A 22,476-nucleotide genomic window follows, 5' to 3' on the forward strand; every position below is an offset into this window, starting at 1 on the left:
TCAAAATGTTTGTTGTTTCGGCTAGTGTCGAAAATCACCCTAATTCCATCATATTTGTGTCAATTTTTGAAATGAAACACTTATCTTAAAGGTAACTTATCTTTTAGAACGGGAGAACGTGAGAGGACATTTTTCTTACTTTCGGAGCGATTCTTTCCTTTAAGGATGACTCACATTAGACCGGGCCGGAGCTTCCGGCGCATCGTTTTCTATGAAAAGCATCATGTGACCGCCTGTCATGTCATAGAAACGTAAGCGCCGGAAGCTCCGGCCTGGACACGGCCCGGTCTAACGTGAGTCATCCTTAAGACCACTTTTTCTTTTTAAACGACCTGTCCAACTTAACCCAATGATAATATTGATAATGTCAAGCGTTATTTATAATTTTAACTCAAGAAAGTTTTTGTGCTAGAATTTTATACGACTTTCAATGTGTATTATTCTAAATAGATAGGTACCCCACAAATGCCATAAAAAATACCCAACCAAGTGGTCTAGCATAAGTTGCGTTCTCGCGCGTGAGTCCATACTTGAAGTCGCGCTATTTAAGTAGGTAGATGTATGGAGTCGCGCGCGAGAACGCAAGTCATGCTAGACCGCCAAGAGTCCATATTTTCATACCTGAGGAAAAATGGGCCGTGTACTCTTCAGGATGATTATTATAATTATCTTTAAAAAAACTGTTTTAATTTTCTCATTTACCCCCCCAAAAGTGGCCCCCATGTTTAAAATTCATTTGTTTATGTTAGAGTCAGACCAAAAAAAGTCTGCAGCGGATTTGATAGCCCATGCAGTGCAAGTGTCATTTATACGTCATAATTACATAGAAGTTTGACATTTAAAATAACACTTTCACTCTTTCACTGCGTGGGCTATCAAATCCGCTGCAGACTATTCTTGGTCTGACTCTACATGTCATGTCCGTCTTTGGGTCACAAACTTACTAGGGAATATTTGAATATTAAGCGTAATTCTGCGTAGGGGGCGCCAGTACCACAAGCCATCACAATCTGGAGGCCTACTGCGAAACAAGAAAATCAAAATTTCGTTATCTAACCTCTCTAATTACTCTAGCATATTCGAGCGATAGAGGCAGATAACGAAATTTTCATTTTCGCGTTTCGCGGTAGGCATGCATCTTGATGCATGTCATACCTACCTACTAGGGCCATTTTATTTAAAGTTGTCCCCTACACTTTTTTTTTAATTTGTGAATTTATATGTTATTTCTACTCAGAATCACGAGCTCTTTCTATCCTAATAGGAGAAAAAAAGTGTCCCAAGGTTTTTTTCCCATTACGTTACCATTTTTTCATAGACTTTGTATGGTGGTTTCGGAATGGAAAGATCGAAAAATGTAAGGAAATCTTAAAAAATCCCAATTTTGAAAAAAAGTGTAGGGGACAACTTTAAATAAAATGGCCCACTAGTGAAAATTTGTCAAAAAACTGTTTAAGGCCTAGTAGGTATGTATAAGTTACTCTATGGTTTACTATGTAGACTAGTGCTGCACTCTGGCGGCAGAACATTGCAGTAATACTCCCTATTGAATGCGGGAAGTCAATACATCCCAAAAGGTCGTCATAATAATTGACCGAAGCGAAGCGAAGGTCTACGTTTTGACTCGGGCATTTTGCTTTCGTATGTCCGGATGTTCTCCTCTACAGGTCGCAATTCTTAACCGATTCTCATGAAATTTTGTGACCGAATTTTATGACTAAATAATTTTTTTTTGTCGATCCGGTTTTTGGAAATTTTTAAAAGTGGCGGAGTCGTGATACCTGGCGCCTAAACAAATAGTCGTATCGATATCATAAGAGTTTTTTCTTTTTGAGACATGTTTACAGAGTTAATAGGAAAAAATGCAGAAAAAAATTATCGCTGGTTTAGGCGGTATTTAGATATTTAGTTTTGTATTTCCGGATGTTCTCCTCTACAGGTCGCAATTCTTAACCGATTCTCATGAAATTTTGTGACCAGATTCTATGACTAAATAAAATTTTTTTGTCAATCCTGTTTTTGGATTTTTTTAAAAATGGCGGAGTCGTGATACCTGGCGCCTAAACAAATAGTCGTATCGATATCATAAGAGTTTTTTCTTTTTGAGACATTTTTACAGAGTTAATAGCAAAAAATGCAGAAAAAAATTATCGCTGGTTTAGGCGGTATTTAGATATTTAGTTTTGTATTTCCGGATGTTCTCCTCTACAGGTCGCAATTGTTAACCGATTCTCATGAAATTTTGTGACCAGATTCTATGACTAAATAATTTTTTTTTGTCAATCCGGTTTTTGGAATTTTTTAAAAATGGCGGAGTCGTGATATCTGTCGCCTAAACAAATAGTCGTATCGATATCATAAGAGTTTTTTCTTTTTGATATATGTTTATAGATTAAATGGCCAAAAATTCAGAAAATTTTGTATCGCTGGTTTCGGCGGTATTTAGATATTTAGTTTTTACTTGAGAATGAGTAGCTAAATTTCGTCAGCTTTAGTAAGAACTATCAGGGCGCATTTTGCAAACGTTCGCTTTTTTGTTTGCATAGGGAGGTCCCTGGTTCCATCCCCAGTAATTGTATGCTGCTACATAACTTTTTGTATTTTTTTATACTTAAATTTCGTATCAATTGTTGTTTTATATTTTACTTTTTTATTTTGAAAAAATTAAAAAAATCGTATTTTTTATTTATCAAGCGCGGGCTAAGCGCATTCGTTTATTTTTTGCAAGAGATGATGGCTTTTTGCGCTTTAAAGAAAATTTGATTCTTGAATATACGGCGCCATACCTTTGGCCTATGCTCGTCTAGATGGCGACACCATTTTATATTTAACAATTTTTACTCATATCAGTAAAAGAACATGGGTCAAAATCATATGGCGTTCTAAAAATAAAAAAAAATCATTTATACATTTATTGATTTTTTTTTTTCATTTTCATTTTAATCCTGTATCGAAAGATGGCAGCAAATTTACTGTGACTACAAAATTTTGTATGACAATAACCCTCTACTACATATAGGGACCGTGCGCGTTGGAGGGTCTGCCATCTTGTGGCCTGAATCGGAAACATGTACATTGCCAAAACAAGTTCTACCATCTACCGTTCTTGTAGGTACGTTTCCTTATGCATAGTAGGTTCTGTCATCTTGTGGGCTACGTCGGAAGCATAAACGTCACATTTACGCCTCACGCCAAAAATCTGACGGCTCCTATGCTACCCCCTATAGTTCACGCACGCCCATTATAGGGACCGTGCGCGGTGGAGGGCCTGCCATCTTGTGGCCTGAATCGGAAACATATGTGCACATGTACATTGCCAAAGCAAGTGCTACCATCTACCGTTCTCGTAAGTACGTTTCCTTGTGCATTAGTAGGTTCTGCCATCTCGTGGGCTACATCGGAATCATAAACTACACATCTACGCTTCGCGCCAAAGATCTGACGGCTCCTGTGCTGCCCCCTATAGTTCATGCACGTCCCCTATACACTTTATTCTCTTTAGATTAGATATTTAAATTCTTACTCGAGAATAAGTAACCAAATTTCGTCAGCTCATCTAAATGCTATCATAGCGCAGTTGGAAAGACGCTTATAAGCAAGGATATGGGATAGGTACCCGGTTCGATCCCCAGTAAATGCAATTTTTTTTATTTATTTTTTGCACTTAAACATCGTATTGCTGATTGATCAACCGAGCGCGAAGCGCGAGGTAAGCGTATTCGTTTGAGTTTTTGTTTGAACATTTTGTTAGCGGTTTTAGTTCAAGGGCATGGCTGTTCCAGGAGTCAATTTCCACTTATGTTTATATAACCAGGTTTTTTTCAAATAGGTAGGTTAGGGTTATTTTTTTGATGACCCTAAAAACGAAACTGCTCCCAGAGATAGGTAGGTTAGGGTTTTTTTTTTTTGATGACCCTAAAAACGAATCTGCTCCCAGAGATAGGTAGGTTAGAGTTATTGGCTGACAGCGTTTGGTTTTTTACTTGCAGTTTTTTAGATTATGTTTTAATTTTAGTGTTTTTGATATTTGTTGTATGTGAAATACCTACAAGTAACAAATATAATTACTACACTATTAACATACAGTAACAAGAAAATATTATCCTAGATATTTAAAAGAACGAAAACTATAAGGAAAATATTAATTTAAAAATATTAAAAATAGGCGATTGCGGAAGAAAATTGGGAAAATATGGGAACGGAGTAATTGCTACCGAGAATGAATGATTTCGGGAAATTATGGGCAACGCAAAATATGAGAACGGAGTAATTGCCTCGAAGAAAAAATGGTTTTCGGAAATTATGGGCCACACTCGCGCACGAAGCTTCTTAGTTGCAGTTTACAGGTTAGGGGTCATCCATTAATTACATCACACGTTTAGGGGGAGGGAGGGGGTCAAGAAAATGTGACATGTTGTGACAAGGGGGAGGGGGGAGTCATAAACTTTGTGACGTCACTTTAACTTCATCAGTAACCGAAAATGTATATACGCTAATTATCATTTAAATAACAAGGTTTTGAAACGATACTCGTTTTTATTCGTTTAATTTTATTTCTCAGTTGGGTTATAAAATTACTAATATTTCTTTTGTCAAAAATATTTTGATAAAATATTAAATAAATATTTGCCGATTTCGTTGAAGAAATGTGACGTCACACCAGGGGGGAGGGGTTTGCCAAATGTGACCAAGTGTGACAAGGAAGGGGGGAGGGGTAAAAAAACCTAGAAATTCGTGTGACGTAATTAATGGATGACCCCTTAATTCAAAGGTAATGTTGGTTTCCTAACATAAGTAGAGTTAGACCAAGAAAAGTCTGCAGAGATTTTGACACTGGCACAAATAACATTGGAACTGCGTGTGCTGTCAAAATCTCTGCAGACTTTTCTTGGTCTAACTCTATCCACTTTTCTATACAATTAGTATGGCGACGTGTATACTTAAGGGGCATCGACCGTACACTGACATCGGGATGATATTTTTATCATGTTATTTAGTAGTCATCGTGCGTCTCGCTTGCGCCAATACATGTACGGACAAGAACGAGTGAAATGCACGATAAACTAAATGACATCAGTTAGATGTCTTTCTGATATCAGTGTAAGTTTGAATTGGCCTGTTAGCCAAAAATTGTTTCGTATGTCCATATGTTCTACTCTACAGGTCGCATATCTAAACCAATTCCCGAATTTTGTAAGCAATTGATAGTTAAGTTTTTATGGTCAAATTAGATTCTCTAAATTCTTCAAAACAACGGAACCATACATTTATTCAGTTTTAAACTCTGCTCGCGAGGTCTACAGCTCACAGAGCCACTAGTATATTATTTCATATTTGCAAATGGCTGCACTGCGGTCGCTGTGCCACATCCGCCGTATATGACGTTTCGTTCCCGCCCTTTGTTGTTTTTTTTTAATAACACAATTTGGCGGCATTGGCCTCAATTTGGCGGGTGAGCACAGACTACAATCCTCTCCTACTACAATCCTGGCGACATACAGGATGGCAACTTTACAACAAAAATATGTTTTTTATTTCTTAGGGCCGTCCTTTCTAAGCTTGAATAATACGTTTTATTTATTTGATTGATTTCAATTAAAACTAAAACAGATTATCTTATGTTTTGGATTGACGATTGTTAAATATTAATTGTTAAACAAAAACTGGTTATGTTGGCCATCCGTAATTTCATTATGAGCATGGTGAATTTATATTCCTATCTTATTGTCACTTGTCATCGAAATATCTTATCTGTGCTTTGCATGTCGGCAAAAGTGGAGTGGAAAAAATTGCAAGTGATTACGGTTTGAATTTAATAAGTATTTATACGTTTAGCTATCAAATTCTGCGCTCCTTACTTCCTGCGAGTTACTGTTAATCTTGCTGTTTAAACCGATCTGCAGCAAAAGTCTACAAGGCAAGTATTACAAACTTTCAAGGATCATGCTGGTAATAGTAACTACTTTACGTATGTGTTACTTTTTGCAATACGGCTCTCTTTTACTTATAAAAGGCTTATGCTTGGATTCTTTATTTAGGAATATGTGTATTGAGTAATCGTTTATAAAACAAAAAAAGCACTTGACACGTGTTACACTTAAAAGCCATTGTTCAAGACGACCGTTACGAAATTTTTAGCCGGAAATTTTAACTATTCGGCTCAAGTATTTCCAAATTATGAAAGTGTATTGTGTTTTCACAATGACGATCAATATTTTACGGTTACACAAACAATTTATTTCAACAGCTTGTTATTTTTCTGATACTTCAGATGGCAGATGTAGAAGAAGTGACACAAACCCCTTCAGAGCTACTGGCTAGTGGGCGGCGAAACTTAGCTGTGAGAGACTACAACGCGGCCACCGAGGCTCTGGCTAAGGCCTGTGAGCTCCTGGCCAAAGAACATGGGGACACGGCCGACCAGTGTGCAGAGGCATATCTATGGTAAGTAATTTTTTGTTAGTTAATATATCATCATAGCATTATACATATTAAATCTGATTAAGACATCTCCAGTTTCTACTTCTAATGATTTGTCATTGAATGTGACAGTATATTGCTTACTAAATCAGCAAAAGTCTACAACTATCTAAACAGTGAAATCGTGCTAAGTGAACTATGATTTAGACGCACCAGCATCAGCTGCCTGTCTAAAACGAAATAATAATAATAAATTGAACTGTATCTTCATAGGTATGGCAAGGCTTTATTGGGACTGTCGAGAGAAGAGAGTGGGGTCCTCGGTGACGGGATGCCAGGAACTGGCAATGCCGATGGTGAGGAAGATGATGATAATGAAGGTAAGCTGTGGGTCAGACTAAGTTGTTAAAGCAGTAAACCAAACATACTATATCTGTTATTTTCTAGACAATAGGGGATATTACTGCAATGTTCTGCCGACTCAGTAAATTCATAGACTAACTTATACATACTGTGCCTTAAACTGTTTTTGACAAGTTTTCAGACAATAAAATATGACATTGATGCATCAAGGCGGTTTAACTTAACAAGGGCCTACCGGTAAACGCGAAAATCGAAATTTAGTTATCTGCCTCTTTATCGCTCGAATATGCAAGAGTGATAGAGAGATTAGATAACCAAATTTCGATTTTATTGTTTCGCGGTAGGCCATATGATTGACGTGACGTGTGATGTGTCAATGTGGTTTGTTTACTGTATGTGCCACAAAGGTGCCACCTACGCAGAGCTTTGCCTAATATTCCCTATTACGTGTCTGTTGTTGTTGTATTTTTTTGGCTTATTAGCCAGAAAATGTTTACACTGGATGTACTACTGCTGAAAATTCATCAAATTGTGAATAATATGTCAACTAAGAAAAAAATGTGTATGGCCCCCATACAATATGAGGTAACTATGATTGGCAAAAGGTGAAATTTAACAACTAATTTACTACAAACTGGAAATCAACTTTTTTCTCAAACTTCACACTTTCTACAACTAACAACTCTTTTACAAAGTAATTGTACAAATTGTATGTTTTATTGTAATAAACACGTAATAAAAGTTGGCATTTGTTTTAGAACAAGAAGAAAACGGTGAGAATGGCGAGGAAGAGAATGGAGAGTCAGAAGCTGAGCCCGTAAAGGTGGAGGCTGACGGAGTGAAAAAGAGTAAGGCTGATGATGGAGTGAAAAAGAGTGAGGCAGAGTCCACCACGAAAGACGAGCCGGCCAGCAGCAGCACTGCAGATGATCAACCTGTAAGAGTTTCACACCCCCCTTATTCATACACCTTAGCAAATCTTTGTTAAATTCTGTCCCTTGCTAACAAACACAAATGTCACAATGATGGATAAGGACCAATTATTATTAAGGGCTTCTCAGACAAGCATGAATAAGGCCATTAATCCTTATTCCTAATACCCCATTTGCAGTTAGCTTTTGAAGGCAGAGTAATGTTGCTGGAAATGTTGGCGCACATAGCTTAAACTGGGCGGAAAGCGCAATGCACCCAACAATGACTGATTATTGGGAAAATTTAGCCCAGTATCTCCTCAGGTCAGGGGCGTATTTACATAATGGCCAGAAGCGGCCGTGGCGGCTGCGAAGGGTACCACAAACTTAGTGGTCAGGTTTGGTTGGCCAACTTAACCCTTTGAATCCCCACGCCTATTGTGCGCGCCACGTCATCGCGACTCTTGTCATAGTACAGGGATCTCCAAACCCCGGCCCGCAACGCGTTCCAATCCGGCCACCGACACCCAAAGCGAGTGCCCACTGTCCGGCCCGCGGGAGCCAGGCTCCAGGGGTTCAGCATTCATTGAGAGTGGAACTGTTCCTAACAGCAGCAACCAGACACCCTCCCCCGGCGCAAAAACCGACGGTGGCCCGCATGAATGTTTCTGAGGCGCAATATGGCCCTCAAGAAAAAAGTTTGGAGACCCCTGTCGTAGTGCAAGAAGGTTGATATTGGGCTACGCGCTTTAGTTGACGTAGTTTTAGGTCAAAGGGTTAAAGACCCCGGGCGCCAAATACTAAAATACGCCTCTGTCTTAGGGTGGTATTCCATCTGTCCAATATCTTTGTCCAATGTGTATTGCGTCTCACATTTTGCTTAATGAGAGAGTGAGTGAGTGAGAGAATACCACTGTTAGGTAGCTACTGCTATTAAGAAAACTGGACAAGTGCGAGTCGGACGCGCCCACCGAGGGTTCCGTACTTTTTAGGGTTCCGTACCTCAAAAGGAAAAAGCGGAACCCTTATAGGATCACTCGTGCGTCTGTCTGTCTGTCCGACCATTCCCCAACCCTTTATCTCTGAAACGACTAGTCTAAAATTTTGAAACAAAAACCCCAAAATAGTACTTTACCTATAGATGACAGGAAAACCTATTAGAAATGTGCAGTCAAGCGTGAGTCGGACTTATGTACGGAACCCTTAGAACGGGAGTCCGACTCGCACTTGACCGGTTTTTAGTATTTGTTGTTATAGCGGCAACAGAAATACATCATCTGTGAAAATTTCAACTGTCTAGCTATCACGGTTCATGAGATACAGCCTGGTGACAGACAGACAGACAGAAGGTCAGTGGAGTCATAGTAATAGGGTTCCGTTTTTACCCTTTGGGTACGGATCCCAAAAAAATGTTGAATAAAACAAAAAATCTTGGCAGTTCTTCTAAATTGCTTAAAGTTTTATTTCATTCCTATTTCATTAAAAATTGATTTTATTTGTGTGGTGTTTCTGTCAGGGCCCGTCTAATGGAGAGGCAGCGGACGAGTCAATGGCTGACTTAGAAAACGATGATGATGTTGACAACCTGCAGCTAGCATGGGAAATGTTGGGTAAGTACAGTACCGTCTCTACCATAAGGGCACACGGGGCCCGTGGCCAGGGCCCCCATCCTCAGGGGGCCCCGAAGGACAGACAGTAACAGTATATTTGATTACCCATAATAAATAGAAGGTCATAGGAAAAAAGTTAGTTTAATTCGCTTTCTTTACTTTCCCAAAGGGCCCCAAATTCTTGTGCCCAAGGGCCCCAGCATAGTTTAAGACGGCCCTGGGTAAGTAGTAATGCGTACTTTTCAATTTTCATACAAACAATACAAAATTTCTAGTAGCATACATACCGAAAAACACCCCATATACTTACATTCCAGTAACCCCTAAGATGGCGCCTTTTGCGTCATAGTCATTTCATATCTGTAGACTTTTCCACAAACGAAATTTAAAGTCCCCCCCCCCCCTGGCATTGATGTGGTCAATCTTTTATATTCTCTAGCCTCTGCTACTGCACAAGGCCACAGAATAAATAATAGTATTACCGTACAGAAAGGAAACTTCCTACAAAACCGAAGTTTGACAGCGGTTCAGGGTCGCATCATGCTGTCCCTTTCTAATATATGACACTGTTCCTTTCGGCTATTTAGGGTTGTCGAAATTCAAGCCATTATCTTATCTGTGGTCGCGCACGCAAAGGGACGTCAAGTTGAGTCCACCCTAATAATTGCTCGGACAAGGCTAGCTTCGCTGTCTCGCGTGCTCAAGTACTTACCCCCGTATTCATAAACGTCTACTTAAGTTGACAAGCCGATATTCATTGTTTGCACAGAATAAGTAATAGTATTATCATACAGAACGGCCACGCACCGCCCGGCCCGACTCGCATTACCTCGCCCCGCGTCTGGCCGCGACATGAATCTGGCGGACTTCTGGGGTCCTCTCAGTCACAGTACACTAAGAACAGTAGTGAATCTAAGGCCGCTCGGCAAGTTATTTGCCTACTCTTGCGTTGGCGCTTAGGGTTGTCACTTTTATTTTTAGTTAAATATTATTTGCGTATTATGAGTAGCACTACGTTTCTATTTATTATAATATAATGAAATGTTCTATCAATTCATAAATTAAGTATAAATAAAACGCTTTTTAAATATTTACATTAGGAAATGGCATTTATTAAAAAAATTATAAATTCGATACAGAAAAAAAATCCTCCGGTTTCTGCATGTTCGGAACGCTTTATTGTTAGCGGTTAAAGTAAAGTAAATTCTCATCCTTACGTATAACTTTAGTAAAAATGTTTTAGGGAAGCATGGGCAAGTAGGTATTATGAAGAATGACAAGTCCGGGTTTGAGGAGTCGTTATTGAGACACTATAATTTTTTTTTCACTTCTCATGCTCAAAAAGTGCACCTTTATGTCGTGCGTAGACGACATAAAATCGCATTTTATGCTCTAGAGCATAAAAGTAAAATTTTCTTCTGAGACTAAGGTAATCGGTCTCAACAGCCAAACAGTTAAAACATATTGCACAATTTTACTGAGCAATAAAATTGTGTAGATGACAAAACTTGTTATATTATTTTATTTTTGCTACAATTTATTAGAAATCCGTATTTTCTGTCATTAAATTTAGTAAATCACATAAAATAGGAGTCGATTATCGTTCAAAAATGCTCCGAAATGTTTGACTTGGCAGAAAACCAAGCGTCTGAAACTGACTGATGTTGAAAATTAAAAAAAAAATTAAAAAGTTAGTTGGCGGGAATTGGTTATGTATTATGTTCTTTCGCTTTACGACAATTTCGTGGTGTAAATTGCCGTGAAAAATATAATTATTTTCCTCGCAATCGAAGTGAAAAGCAGAGTGTACAACAAGGGCATAAATGTCCATTTTTACCCTCGTCTACTATTTTGGTCTTCGCTTCGCTCAGACCAAAAAATTGCCTTGGGTACAAATGGGTCACTTTATGCCCTTGTTGTACAATCTACTATTTTCTACTCGTCGACTGTAATTTTTGAATTAACATTTCTTATACCAAACTGCAAATGGGTATTTTTAATGTATGAGCTCCCAACTCAACTATAATATTCATTTCGATACAGTTTAGTCAACTATAATGAAATTGACCAATCACAGCTCGCCGCGGTCAAGAGGACGAAATAAAACCATAGCTCAAATTAATTATTAATTTTAGTTTGTATAGTAGAAACAATTGGTTCATAAGTCAGAAACGCGCATGTGACACCCTTAATATAGCAACATCCATAGACTACGAAAATCACTTAGTGTTGCTTATTAGTCTCCATAGGCTACGGTGGCCAAAATCGAGAAAACAACTGTCTAAAAATTTAATTTAGCGCGGAGCAAGTACCAGGGCTAGGGCATGCAGTACCGGTTCCGGTACCAAGAATTTCATTTCCCGGTTCTGGGTATGGCCGGAACCGGGATTCCCGGTTCTTCCCGGTTCGCAAGGCATCATATGATTATTTTTAAGAAATTGTCTGTGTTAGCGTACAATCTTCATGATAGACTTATTTTCATATAAATCATTGCATAACTATTAATAAATGACTTATTTTATTTAAAAAAAAAACACATTTTAATTGGCGTACCAACCTATTTTACTAGATTAACCGGCACACTGCCTCCGCCTGGGCCGAGCCACACGGCCGTAGCGTAGTCGATGCACTCAGCAAGTCAGCACTATGACGGCACGGCATACAGAAATTAAAATTTTGACCCGAGAACGGATAGATTGCTAATAACATAGTCCGTCTATGTAACCGGCATAAAAGTACTGAGCAATGTTTCAGATAAAATTGAAATAGATAAATTAGGTGAAATTTTACAATTTACCATTATCCGTAATATCGATTGGAAATATTGAAATGCCTACTTTACCAGGTTAGTTTGTCGGGTTATTTCGGTCCCGGTGGGGTGCTATTATGAAATAGCACCATTATTAAATGTTATTTAATCTCCCGAGCTAAAGTATTAAAACATTACTACTATTGAAATGGGAATAAATAGTCATATGATGAGAACCGGGAAGTACCGGTACCGGGTCTTCAGTACCGGTTCTTTTGACACTGTAAAATTCCCGGGAATTAACGGGAATGTGAGAACCGGGAATTCCCGGGAGCATGCCCTAACCAGGGCCTCATGAGTTACGAGGTGTCGTTGACCAACGCGCCGGGCGCGGCGGCCGAGGCGCGTACCAGTATGAAGGTATCGCGGTTGCTCGCGTATCTTACAATTAACTGTCATACTTTTGGTTTGGTTCGTTTGTATGATTCTACTAGTTTAAAGTATTATTTTTGTTGATTCATAGAAAAAGTATTGTATACAATAGTGATATAATCAAGCTTTTGAATCTCGTACCTTACTTATACTATTGTCTCTGTTCGAAGTCATGATCAAAAAAATTAAGGCCTACTGTTAGAGCAGACAAATGCGAGCGGGCGGGCAGCGTACTCGAATGCGCGCGATCACAGTCGCGGTACAGCCCACACTGCCGCCACCGTATTCCCCCGTTTATTATGCTAATGTGTGCGTGGCAGCGCGTGCGTACAGGGCGCCCGGCGCGCACGCACACATTCAAGCCGGCAGCGGCTCATTTCTATGAAGATTCACTACTGTTCTTGTACTGTGTCTCAGTAAAATGACTTACCCACACATACACAATGACTCGTGTACAAACGTGCCGCGCACACATATAAACGCAAATGATTTTTGATGTATGGCGTGTCCGCCCTGTGTCGTTTGTCCCTTTCCGACGTATTGGTATGATGCAAAGGGACAAACGATTATGAATGTGGGGGTTAATGTTTGTGATTGTTCCAGACCTGGCGCGCAGCATCCTGCGGCGGCGCGCGGCGGGCGGCGGCGCCGCGGCGCGCGCGCAGCTCGCCGACGTGCACCTCGCGCTCGGGGAGGTCGCTCTGGAGAGCGAAACATACGACAAGGCGGTCGTCGATATGCGTTAGTATTTTACTCTCACAGTTCGCTTACCTACTTAAGGTTTCATAAAAAAAGTCAATAAAGCAATCTGACTAGCGGTCATCAGCGAGTGAGAATGATCGATTTTTGTTATAGAAAAGGTACGCAAGTGCGTACGTGGCCTTACTCGAACACATTAAATTTAAATAATCGATCGCTACTTGCTTTTTCAGCGCCATTCAGAGTCAGATGGCTATATTATATCCCAGATTTCTGAAGTTCTATTATTTTCTTTGGATTATTCAACTCGTGTATGCCCAAATTATTATTTAATCGCAAATCGAACGTCCCTAAATATGTTTCGAATAGTAACATGTGTGTAAATTACAAATATTTTTCTTTTTTACAGAAAGTTGCTTAGAAATCCAAAAGGAACTGTACAGCAGTGACGACCGCCGCATTGCTGAAACCCACTATCAAATCGGTAAACAGATGCATTTATGTATAAACAAATTGAAATATAAACCTCGTATCTGAGTACAAGTTACAAAGTCACAACATGTAACAAATGTGTAGGTACTTTTTTATTAGTCTATAAGAGTGTCCCACTGCTGGGCAAAAACCTCATTTCCACCATTTGGTCCTATCCAATGCACACTCTCACCACTCTTTACAAAATATTATGTAACAAGGTCGTCGCAAGGAACCCCAATTGTTTGATTGATTATTACAATCCTCACAAATGATGTGATTGAGTACACATTTTCTAACGCCCTCACCATATTTTTTTGCCAACAGGTTTAGCAAACTCGCTCGCCTCCAATTTCGAAGACGCGATCACCCACTTCAAAAATGCCGCCAACATTCTCGAGACTCGCATTAAAACGCTCGAGAACCCCGCAACAGTCAAAGATGACGCTACCGTTAAGAAACACTCCACGGCAGATCCATTCTACTCCGTCGAAGGAGAAATTAAGGAGTTGAAGGAGCTTCTGCCAGAGATTCAGGAGAAAATACAGGACATGATGGACTATAAGACTGAGGTAAGGCCATGTGAATGCTTAGAGGAGACGCGAAAGATGTTGAGGGATATGATTTTGAAAGAGAAAACTCGTTGCTTTGTTGACTGCCAGTCAGAGGTCTAAATCCTGCATATAAATGGATACTCAAGTCCGGTGTCTGCTATATGTGTATATGACTGATATAATCCGCGCACAATAATATCCATGTAGTTATTGGCTAGCTTTGGTTTTGATACCGCAATTTCTCGTCTTTTAAATTAATAGGTTTTAATAATTATCAATTACGAAAATAGTTAGCTTTAGTAATCCCATTATAGTTATCCAAAATTGGAATGTAATTATAAGTATACTCACTAGTTTTAATGTTAACATTCCATATTTATTTGTATTGTTAAAAGTTCCTGTTAAAAGTGCCAAATTAATGGTTCGCCTAAAATTGTGATATGATTGTATTGAATTGAGACTGTCAGTATTATTTTTGGATGAATTTTGTTAGGATTTACTTAGTGCCTTAGAACAGTCAGGCTTAGGACAAATCAAACATATGTTGGTGCATAAATGAAAATTGTTGTTCAATGCACATCTCATTTAATTTCAGACGTAATATCTAAAATCTGTTTAAGTCTGTAATTTATTGTTACCTATCTATTAAAAAAAAAATAGGAATTTGTCTCTGTTCTATTTGTCCTAGGTCTGATTAAGCCCTAAAAATCTCAATTTGCATTTAAAATACTCATAGTTTGTAATTGTTTTGTACTGATTAGGTTTAAGCGGAACATTTTTATCATGTGGCCATGTTTGTATTGTATTGCTGAGGTATTGAAATAAAGTTAATCAAAATTGTGAATGTGTGTTATTTCAGCTATATACCCAATACATTGATGGCCATGTGTGTTAAATGTTCCTTTCCAGTGACAGGCATGGCCATTGATGTCAAAATTCATTATTACGTGACTAAATATTTGTATATAAGTATAGCCTAAGATATGGCTAAATAATACTAAATCTCAAGTTTTATATCGTTTTAAAACCTTATGGATCGCAAATAACGAATAAATTTAATTGGAAACAGCGATTTATATAATATTATGGTATGTATCTCGGCGGCCGATCGTAAAATCAGACCTATCATATAGTCCCTGTGTAATGTTTTGACGGTAGTCAGTCACATTAAAGCAATATATAGGTTCCTACCTATATATTCGTTATAGGTTCGTTAGGGTGCTTCAGATTGCCCAGAAATAGGGCTCCGTCGACTCGGGGAACGAGACAATGATTTTCACGTTTCACGATATGTCTAGGAATTTCATGATCTGCCTGATTTTACGAGGGTCCGCCAACATCTATAAATAAGTATGGGTGTACCGTTGAAATTAGGCGGATGGTAGGTACGTAGTTATCATGGTCAGCTACGGAATGGTTGAGCCTGCATGAAGCAGATTTGATAAGTAAAAATGTCATATACAGACTAGTTTTAGTGCCAAAACTACGCTACCTACTACTAGAAAATCACTGCTCAACTTCGTTACCGACCCTATTAGAAGTATTAGAACAAATTAAATTATTTTCAAAAAATATTTTAATTTGTTTTTATCAAGTAGAAACACTACTATATAAATTATAAACTGAAATAAATGTCATATACTAAGAAAAAGTGACCAAGGCCTCCAGTGCCCCAGGCTGGAATCGAACCAGCGTCCTCTGCTATCGCGGCAGGTGCCTGTGCGTTCGTTACCGACCTATAAAATACTAATTAAAACGAAAATATTACTTTGCTAATCCGCGAAAAGATAACGTGCTAGTCAATCAGTGCTAACCCGTTATACTTACTTGCGTATTTTTACATGCAATTAATATTAGACCGGGAGATAGTGACACATATTACTGGGTCATTTGTACCAGTATGGCGGTTCGTCAGGGGTCTAAGTACGTAATGAAGGAAAGAAAAATGATGGTCATAGCGCTGGTACCGGCGGCCCAATCGCGTGGGCGTTAGTCGAACGTGTTGGATAAAATACGAGTGTCGAACGATTTGTTCCACAAAAATCTTCGTATTTTCCGATAGTCCATAAAAAAGAAGTAGGCGATAGCGTAATGCCATACTTCTCCGGTGTGACTTACAGCCCGCCATACTGAGGCGAACACATTAATTTAAAAAAACAATTTAACCATTTGTGCCAAGCTAATTTTTGCACAGGTGATCATCGTCGAGCAGCCATTCATGGACATCACCATGCCATACTCTTCGGATGGTTCCAAATGGCCGCCATACCGCCGCAAGGGATTTAATTTTTTTTTTTTTTGCTAAACGATTTGTACCAGTATTGCATTTAAATTTTTGGAGAGTATTTGATAAAATGTGACCGTTATTATAATTGCCATACTTATAGTAGGGGGAAAAAGTGCTGCCATACTTGAAAAACTTATTTAATCGACACGTTTCAAAAATACGACTATACAATACGTAAAATATTTTTTTACAGCATGGCATCATCATATTGTTTGTTTGGATACAATTATACCTAAAAAAAAATATTCCAGATTATAACTACGGGGCGGATGACTGTGAGACTTAAGCCAAGACTTAAGAAGAAAAAAATTTTTTTACGATTTGTACCAGTATGGCATTTAGATTTTTGGAAATTATATGATGCAATGTGACCATTATTATATTTGCCATACCTACTTCTAATAGGGGGAAAAAGGGGCACCATACTTGAAAAAAAAAAAATATTTTGTACACATTTGCCACCTCCTACAGGTATGGCATTATGAGATTTCCATTTATGATCACACAGAAAGTGTTGAAAAAAAATTTCAAGATGGTACAAATAGTTTAGCAATAAAAAATAATTAGCGGTATGGCGGCCATTTGGAACCATCCGAAAAGTATGGCATGGTGATGACCATGAATGGCTGCTCGACGATGATCACCTGTGCAAAAATTAGCTTGGCTAAATGATTGAAATGTTTTTTTTTTTAAATTAATGTGTTCGCCTCAGTATGGCGGACTGTAAGACACACCGGAGAAGTATGGCATTACGCTACCGCCTACTTTTTTTTTATGGACTATCGGAAAATACGAGGATTTTTGTGGAACAAATCGTTCGACACTCGTATTTTATCCGGCACGTTCGACTAACGCCCACGTGATTGGGCCGCCGGTACCAGCGCTATGACCATCATTTTTCTTTCCTTCATTACGTACTTAGACCCCTGACGAACCGCCATACTGGTACAAATGACCCAGTAAAATGTGTCACTATCTCCCGGTCTATATTCCCACCTTCCCACCGCAAAAATAAATACGCAAATAAATATAACAAACCACCACCAAAAGAATAATCCTCAAAAGATTTTTTTTTTGAGGATTATTCTTTTGGTGGTGGTTTGTTATATTTATTTGCGTATTTATTTTTGCGGTGGGAGGGTGGGAATATTAATTGCATGTAAAAATACGCAAGTAAGTACATATAACGGGTTAGCACTGATTGACTAGCACGTTATCTTTTCGCGGATTAGCAAAGTAATATTTTCGTTTTAATTAATATGGATTTCCGCAAAGTAACGCCTGATTCTATTCACTATAAAATACTAAAAATTGGAAAACTAACTTGCACATATCAAAATTACACGGCAAAGCGGTCCACCCACACCTACGATTATTAAGAGGTGTTACAATTTACCATTCGCTGTTTACTTCTTAACAATCATCGGGGGGCTTAGACAAGTGACAATCGTTGATGGATAAAGCCAATCGAAAGTGAAATAATGACGTTTACGTTGCATCTGTCATAGGGTAAAAACGGAACCCTATTACTAAGACTCCGATGTCTGTCTGTCGCCAGGCTGTATCTCATGAACCGTGATAGCTAGACAGTTGAAATTTTCACAGATGATGTATTTCTTTTGCCGTTATAACAACAAATATGTACTAAAAACAATATAATAAATATTTAAGTGGGGCTAGCATACAACAAACGTCATTTTTTGCCGTTTTTTGCGTAATGATACCGAACCCTTCGTGCGCGAGACCGACTCGCACTTGGCCGGCTTTTATATGCTTGGTCCGACTCAACCTTTTTTGCTAAATGACTTCTATTCGTTTTCGCACACTATTCTTGTAGGAAAGTCATCATTGCTGTCTTGATATAAGCTTGAACGCGCCAATCATTAGCCTAGCTAGGCCATTTGTTATGTCTTGTCCAGGGAGTTAAATAAACGATCGTCTTTTTATTCCTGGAGAAGATATTTATTGATAATTTATCATACTTAAACCTAGACGACTTACGACGCCTTCATCAGTAACTGGCCGGAAAAAGCACAACAACGGGAGTTGTGGAAATCAAGGGGAGGGGCCTTTGCCCAGCAGTGGGACACTATAACGGGCTGATAAAAAAAAGGACGCCAGGAGAGATTTCGTGTGATGTACAAATTGGGTTTCTCTGCTTACCCGCTGCCTGTTTGGCTAGGTAAATCTGTTTGCTATGATGTGATGTGCATCCGCCAAAAGCAACTATTAGTTAGTTTATTACTGCGAATTTTTACAGTAGCGTTAGAAGTTCGTTTTGAAATAGACATATAGTCAGTATCTTTAGGTATTTAAATAGAAGTAAACATACAATTTGTACATTTTCGGGTAGCTATAACATTTATTGGTTAACCAATAAAACACAAAAGCGTCTGGATCAGTCACTGAACGACCTGACTTTCACCTACATTATTTGATCAGGTAATGTTTTCATCTACCCTCAACTGGCTTAGGGTAGGGTAGATTTTGTTTATTTTTATTTAAATACCTAAAGATACAGAGTATAAGTACAGTCAGCAGCAGAAGTTGCTAAGCGGGCCAGGTGTTCAAAATTACCTTGACACGCTCTTATTCTCTTAACAATAACGTCGCGGCAAGATCATTTTGAACACCTGGCCTGCTTAGCAACTTCTGCTGCTGACTGTACAAGAGTCTTGTTTTCTCTAAAAGTCACGTAGGTAAACATACCACAATGATCTGCATGTTTTTATTTTATCAGCAACATTCATTATCACTTGGCCAAGTGATATCACTATCAGTGTCATGTAGCAAGCACATGCGTTGAAACAAATATTGATCCTCAAGTGCAGGCTATTCTTGACTAAAACTCCTAATTAGTTTGGTAAACCTAACCTATACAATAATAAAAGATTTTACAAATAGTGTGACTTTAAGTAAGGACTTAGTCTCATAAACATAGTCACTTGCACCATTCACTAACCCGGGGTTAACTGGTTGAACCTGCGGTTACCATGGTTACCAGTACAATTTGACACTGGGTTTACGGTTTAACCGCTTAACACCGGGTTGGTGGGATGGTGCAAGTGGCGCTTAGTTAATCGTGTCGCTATTATTGTAGACTGTACACAGGGTTGGGCAAAATACTGGCTTCCACGTATTTCAAATACAAATTACAAAATACATTTTTAAAAGTATTTGAAATACCAAATACAAACTACTTCGGTGACGGGTATTTGAAATACAAAATACAAATTACAGTGTGTAAAATAATGTATTTCAAATACAAAATACCTTTCAATTTTTTTGTTTAACCATTTAGTTTTCTTAACGAATATCCTTTCCTAACTTATAGGGTCATTGCGCTAGTTTTCGTCCAGCTCTAGTTTTTGTCCACTTGACGAAATTTGAATATAAACCTACATTGTTGCACAAATTTGGACTGATTTCAATCCTTAATGTCGAAACAATAAAAAAAAAAAGATCCATTTTAGGATTATAGAATTTAATAAAATGTATTTTGCAGAAATGTATTTTGAAGCTTGAAGTATTTCAAATACAAAATACTAAATACATGTGAGTGCAGTATTTCAAATACCAAATACAAAATACTTTTCCAGGTAGTATTTGAAATACAAATACAAAATACTAAAATGTATTTCAAATACGTATTTCAAATACATGTAATTGAAATACTGCCCAACCCTGACTGTACAGTCTGACAAAAAAGAGTAAAAAGTGGCAATACTGTAGTGTCGTCCCGTTTCCTTATATAAATTGGTTTGAAAGGGACTAGAGATGGGTAACTACCCGGGTAAATACCCGAGAGCGGGTATTTACCCGGTAAATACCCGATATTTACCTACCCGCGGGTAAATACGCGGGTATTTTCGTTTTTCTTCTAAATTTGATGTGTTTAATGGTATGTGAGTATAAATAAGATTAATTTAAGTATTTTTTTACAATGTTACATAAAATGTATGTTCAAACTAATTACGAAAAGGTTGCTATGAGGTGAAGTTCGATTTTAACATATCAGTCCAATTATGAAAATCGTGTAAAATCATTCCCTGGCTTCCGGAAATGTTTTAAAATGCTTTTAATATACATTAGAAAGATGAAAATAAAGAATACTTATGAATGATAATAAAAAAAAATTGTGCAGTATCCCAACTTGTGAAGCTTATAAGTCAAACACAGTTAGTTATAGGACAAAAATGTATATAACCTTTTTTGTAGAAAATTATGTCTACTTTAGTTTGTACATACAACACTTTTCGATATTAATGACAGATTCCAAGAAATATGAAAAAGTTCACTTTTTCCCCCCTCCCCCCAACCGCACCCCCCGCCGACCGAAGTTGGAATGTGTATTATCAACGTATAAGTACGATAATTTACTCAAGTCTAATAAAAATACTCTTATGACGGCCTTTTTTAATATTTATTAAAATTGTACTAAAAATTCCTTAGTTACAACTGCAACTGCAACTAAACCATTTCATTTTAAATGACACACAATAATTACAGCCATTAACTCGGTTTATATCTCCACTTTAACACAAATCGACATGTGCAACAAGAAATGAATCTACCCGTCCTTTTGGGTAGATACGGGTAAATACCGGGTAGATGGGTATTTACCGGGTATTTACCTGGGTGGGTAAATTGGGTAAATACCCGCGACCCATCTCTAAAAGGGACGACACTACAGTATTGCCACTTTTTAATTTCTACTCTTTTTTGTCAGACTATAGTGGAAAAATTACCTTTTCAACCCTTCTTCCGGTGTGATAATGATAGCGAAAAAAGGTTAAACTATGGGTGTGATGTGATGGTCAAAAATCGTAGGTTCTAACCTGTTGTGTAGTAAGAGCAGAAAAATCGTACTCGAAAATAATGCAAAAATATGACTAAAAAAACACTATAGTGGTGTGACTGACCTATTCGAATATATTTTATACAGCTGTTACTCACTACAAAGGGTGCTAAGACCAATGCGTTATCTCCTCCGTCTATTATTATGAAAACATGATTAAGACGTTCACAGCGGACCACTCAATAGTCGAAAACCCCATGCGATGTATGCTTAATTACGAGTTATACTAATATCTGCAGCGAAGGTATTATTTATCCACAAAAAAGTCGACAAAAAAGTTAGTTTATTTCTATAAAAAACTTATTTCACAGACGAAAAAGCGACTCGCCGAAACGCTGTTCTCATCTAACGGCGAAAGCTCCCATCTCAACGGCGCTGGCTCCAGTTCCTCAGAGGCTAAGCCCAAGCCTGCCGCCTCAGACATCTCCCATCTCATCAAGAGGAAGAGGAAGTCCAGCGAGGGCGAAGAGGCCTCCTCCGCTAAGAGGGCTAACACGTGAATAGTTAACAATCCCCACGCCATTTTCCACTGTAAAATCATTGGTGTAAACTCTAAAATCGTGTGGAAATTTTTAATATCACCTTTATAAGGATTAAGTATAAGGTAAGAGCTTGCGCGCTGGCGTTTACGGTAATCCACGTTCGATAACGGTTTCATGTGTACAATCAATTGTCTATGAGATAAACCGATAATCGACCGATTAAAGTCAAGCTCTTACACACTGGGCATATTTCTCAGCTACTAATTTTGAATTGTGGTCATGTATGAGTAGTAAAGTTAATCGCTAGTTCGCAGGCTCTCAGGCGTTTTGAAACGTGTACTATGTCTGGCCTTATTGACCCTGCCATATATGCCTATTAGTATTCCTACAAGTTCACCAGATATTTTCATAAACATGGTCAAATGGATCGAGAATTCAAGATACACTACGATTTAAGTTATGCACTATGAATATTATGATAATCGTTCTGTTTACAATATTCATGGTACCTAACATATCGTACGGTAAAAAAGGTTATATCTCATTAGCGAAATTTGGCTTTGTTTACATTCTTTTAATGTGCTAGTGAAATAAACTATAAACATGGACGTGTTAATTTTTCCAAGTATAAACAGGTAAA

At 38.2% G+C, this 22,476-nt stretch overlaps 1 protein-coding gene and 1 long non-coding RNA gene across 2 annotated transcripts in view; both read left to right on the forward strand.

Annotated features, from left to right (window-relative positions):
• The window catches only part of LOC134791805 (uncharacterized), a 470,284-nt gene that overhangs the window by 33,678 nt on the left and 414,130 nt on the right, over positions 1–22,476 (forward strand). The gene's annotated exons all lie outside the window — the stretch shown is intronic.
• On the forward strand, positions 6,272–21,978 carry LOC134791719 (protein HGV2). Its single transcript, XM_063762838.1, has 8 exons — positions 6,272–6,444; positions 6,694–6,800; positions 7,548–7,720; positions 9,211–9,304; positions 13,089–13,226; positions 13,594–13,668; positions 13,983–14,227; positions 21,666–21,978. Exons 1-8 carry the CDS (start codon positions 6,272–6,274, stop codon positions 21,852–21,854), a joined length of 1,194 nt encoding a protein of 397 aa, XP_063618908.1. The 3' UTR covers positions 21,855–21,978.

The sequence above is a fragment of the Cydia splendana genome, chromosome 6 (assembly GCF_910591565.1).
Source record: "Cydia splendana chromosome 6, ilCydSple1.2, whole genome shotgun sequence".
NCBI classification, from domain to species: Eukaryota; Metazoa; Arthropoda; class Insecta; order Lepidoptera; family Tortricidae; genus Cydia; species Cydia splendana.

What these genes read in the sequence shown, in the direction of transcription:
- LOC134791719 (XM_063762838.1), top strand. Translation starts at nt 6,272, where the DNA reads ATGGCAGATGTAGAAGAAGTGACACAAACCCCTTCAGAGCTACTGGCT. An exon ending in GCACTGCAGATGATCAACCT is followed by an intron (nt 7,721 to 9,210) that starts GTAAGAGTTTCA and finishes TGTTTCTGTCAG; the next exon opens with GGCCCGTCTAATGGAGAGGC. An exon ending in TGATGGACTATAAGACTGAG is followed by an intron (nt 14,228 to 21,665) that starts GTAAGGCCATGT and finishes CTTATTTCACAG; the next exon opens with ACGAAAAAGCGACTCGCCGA.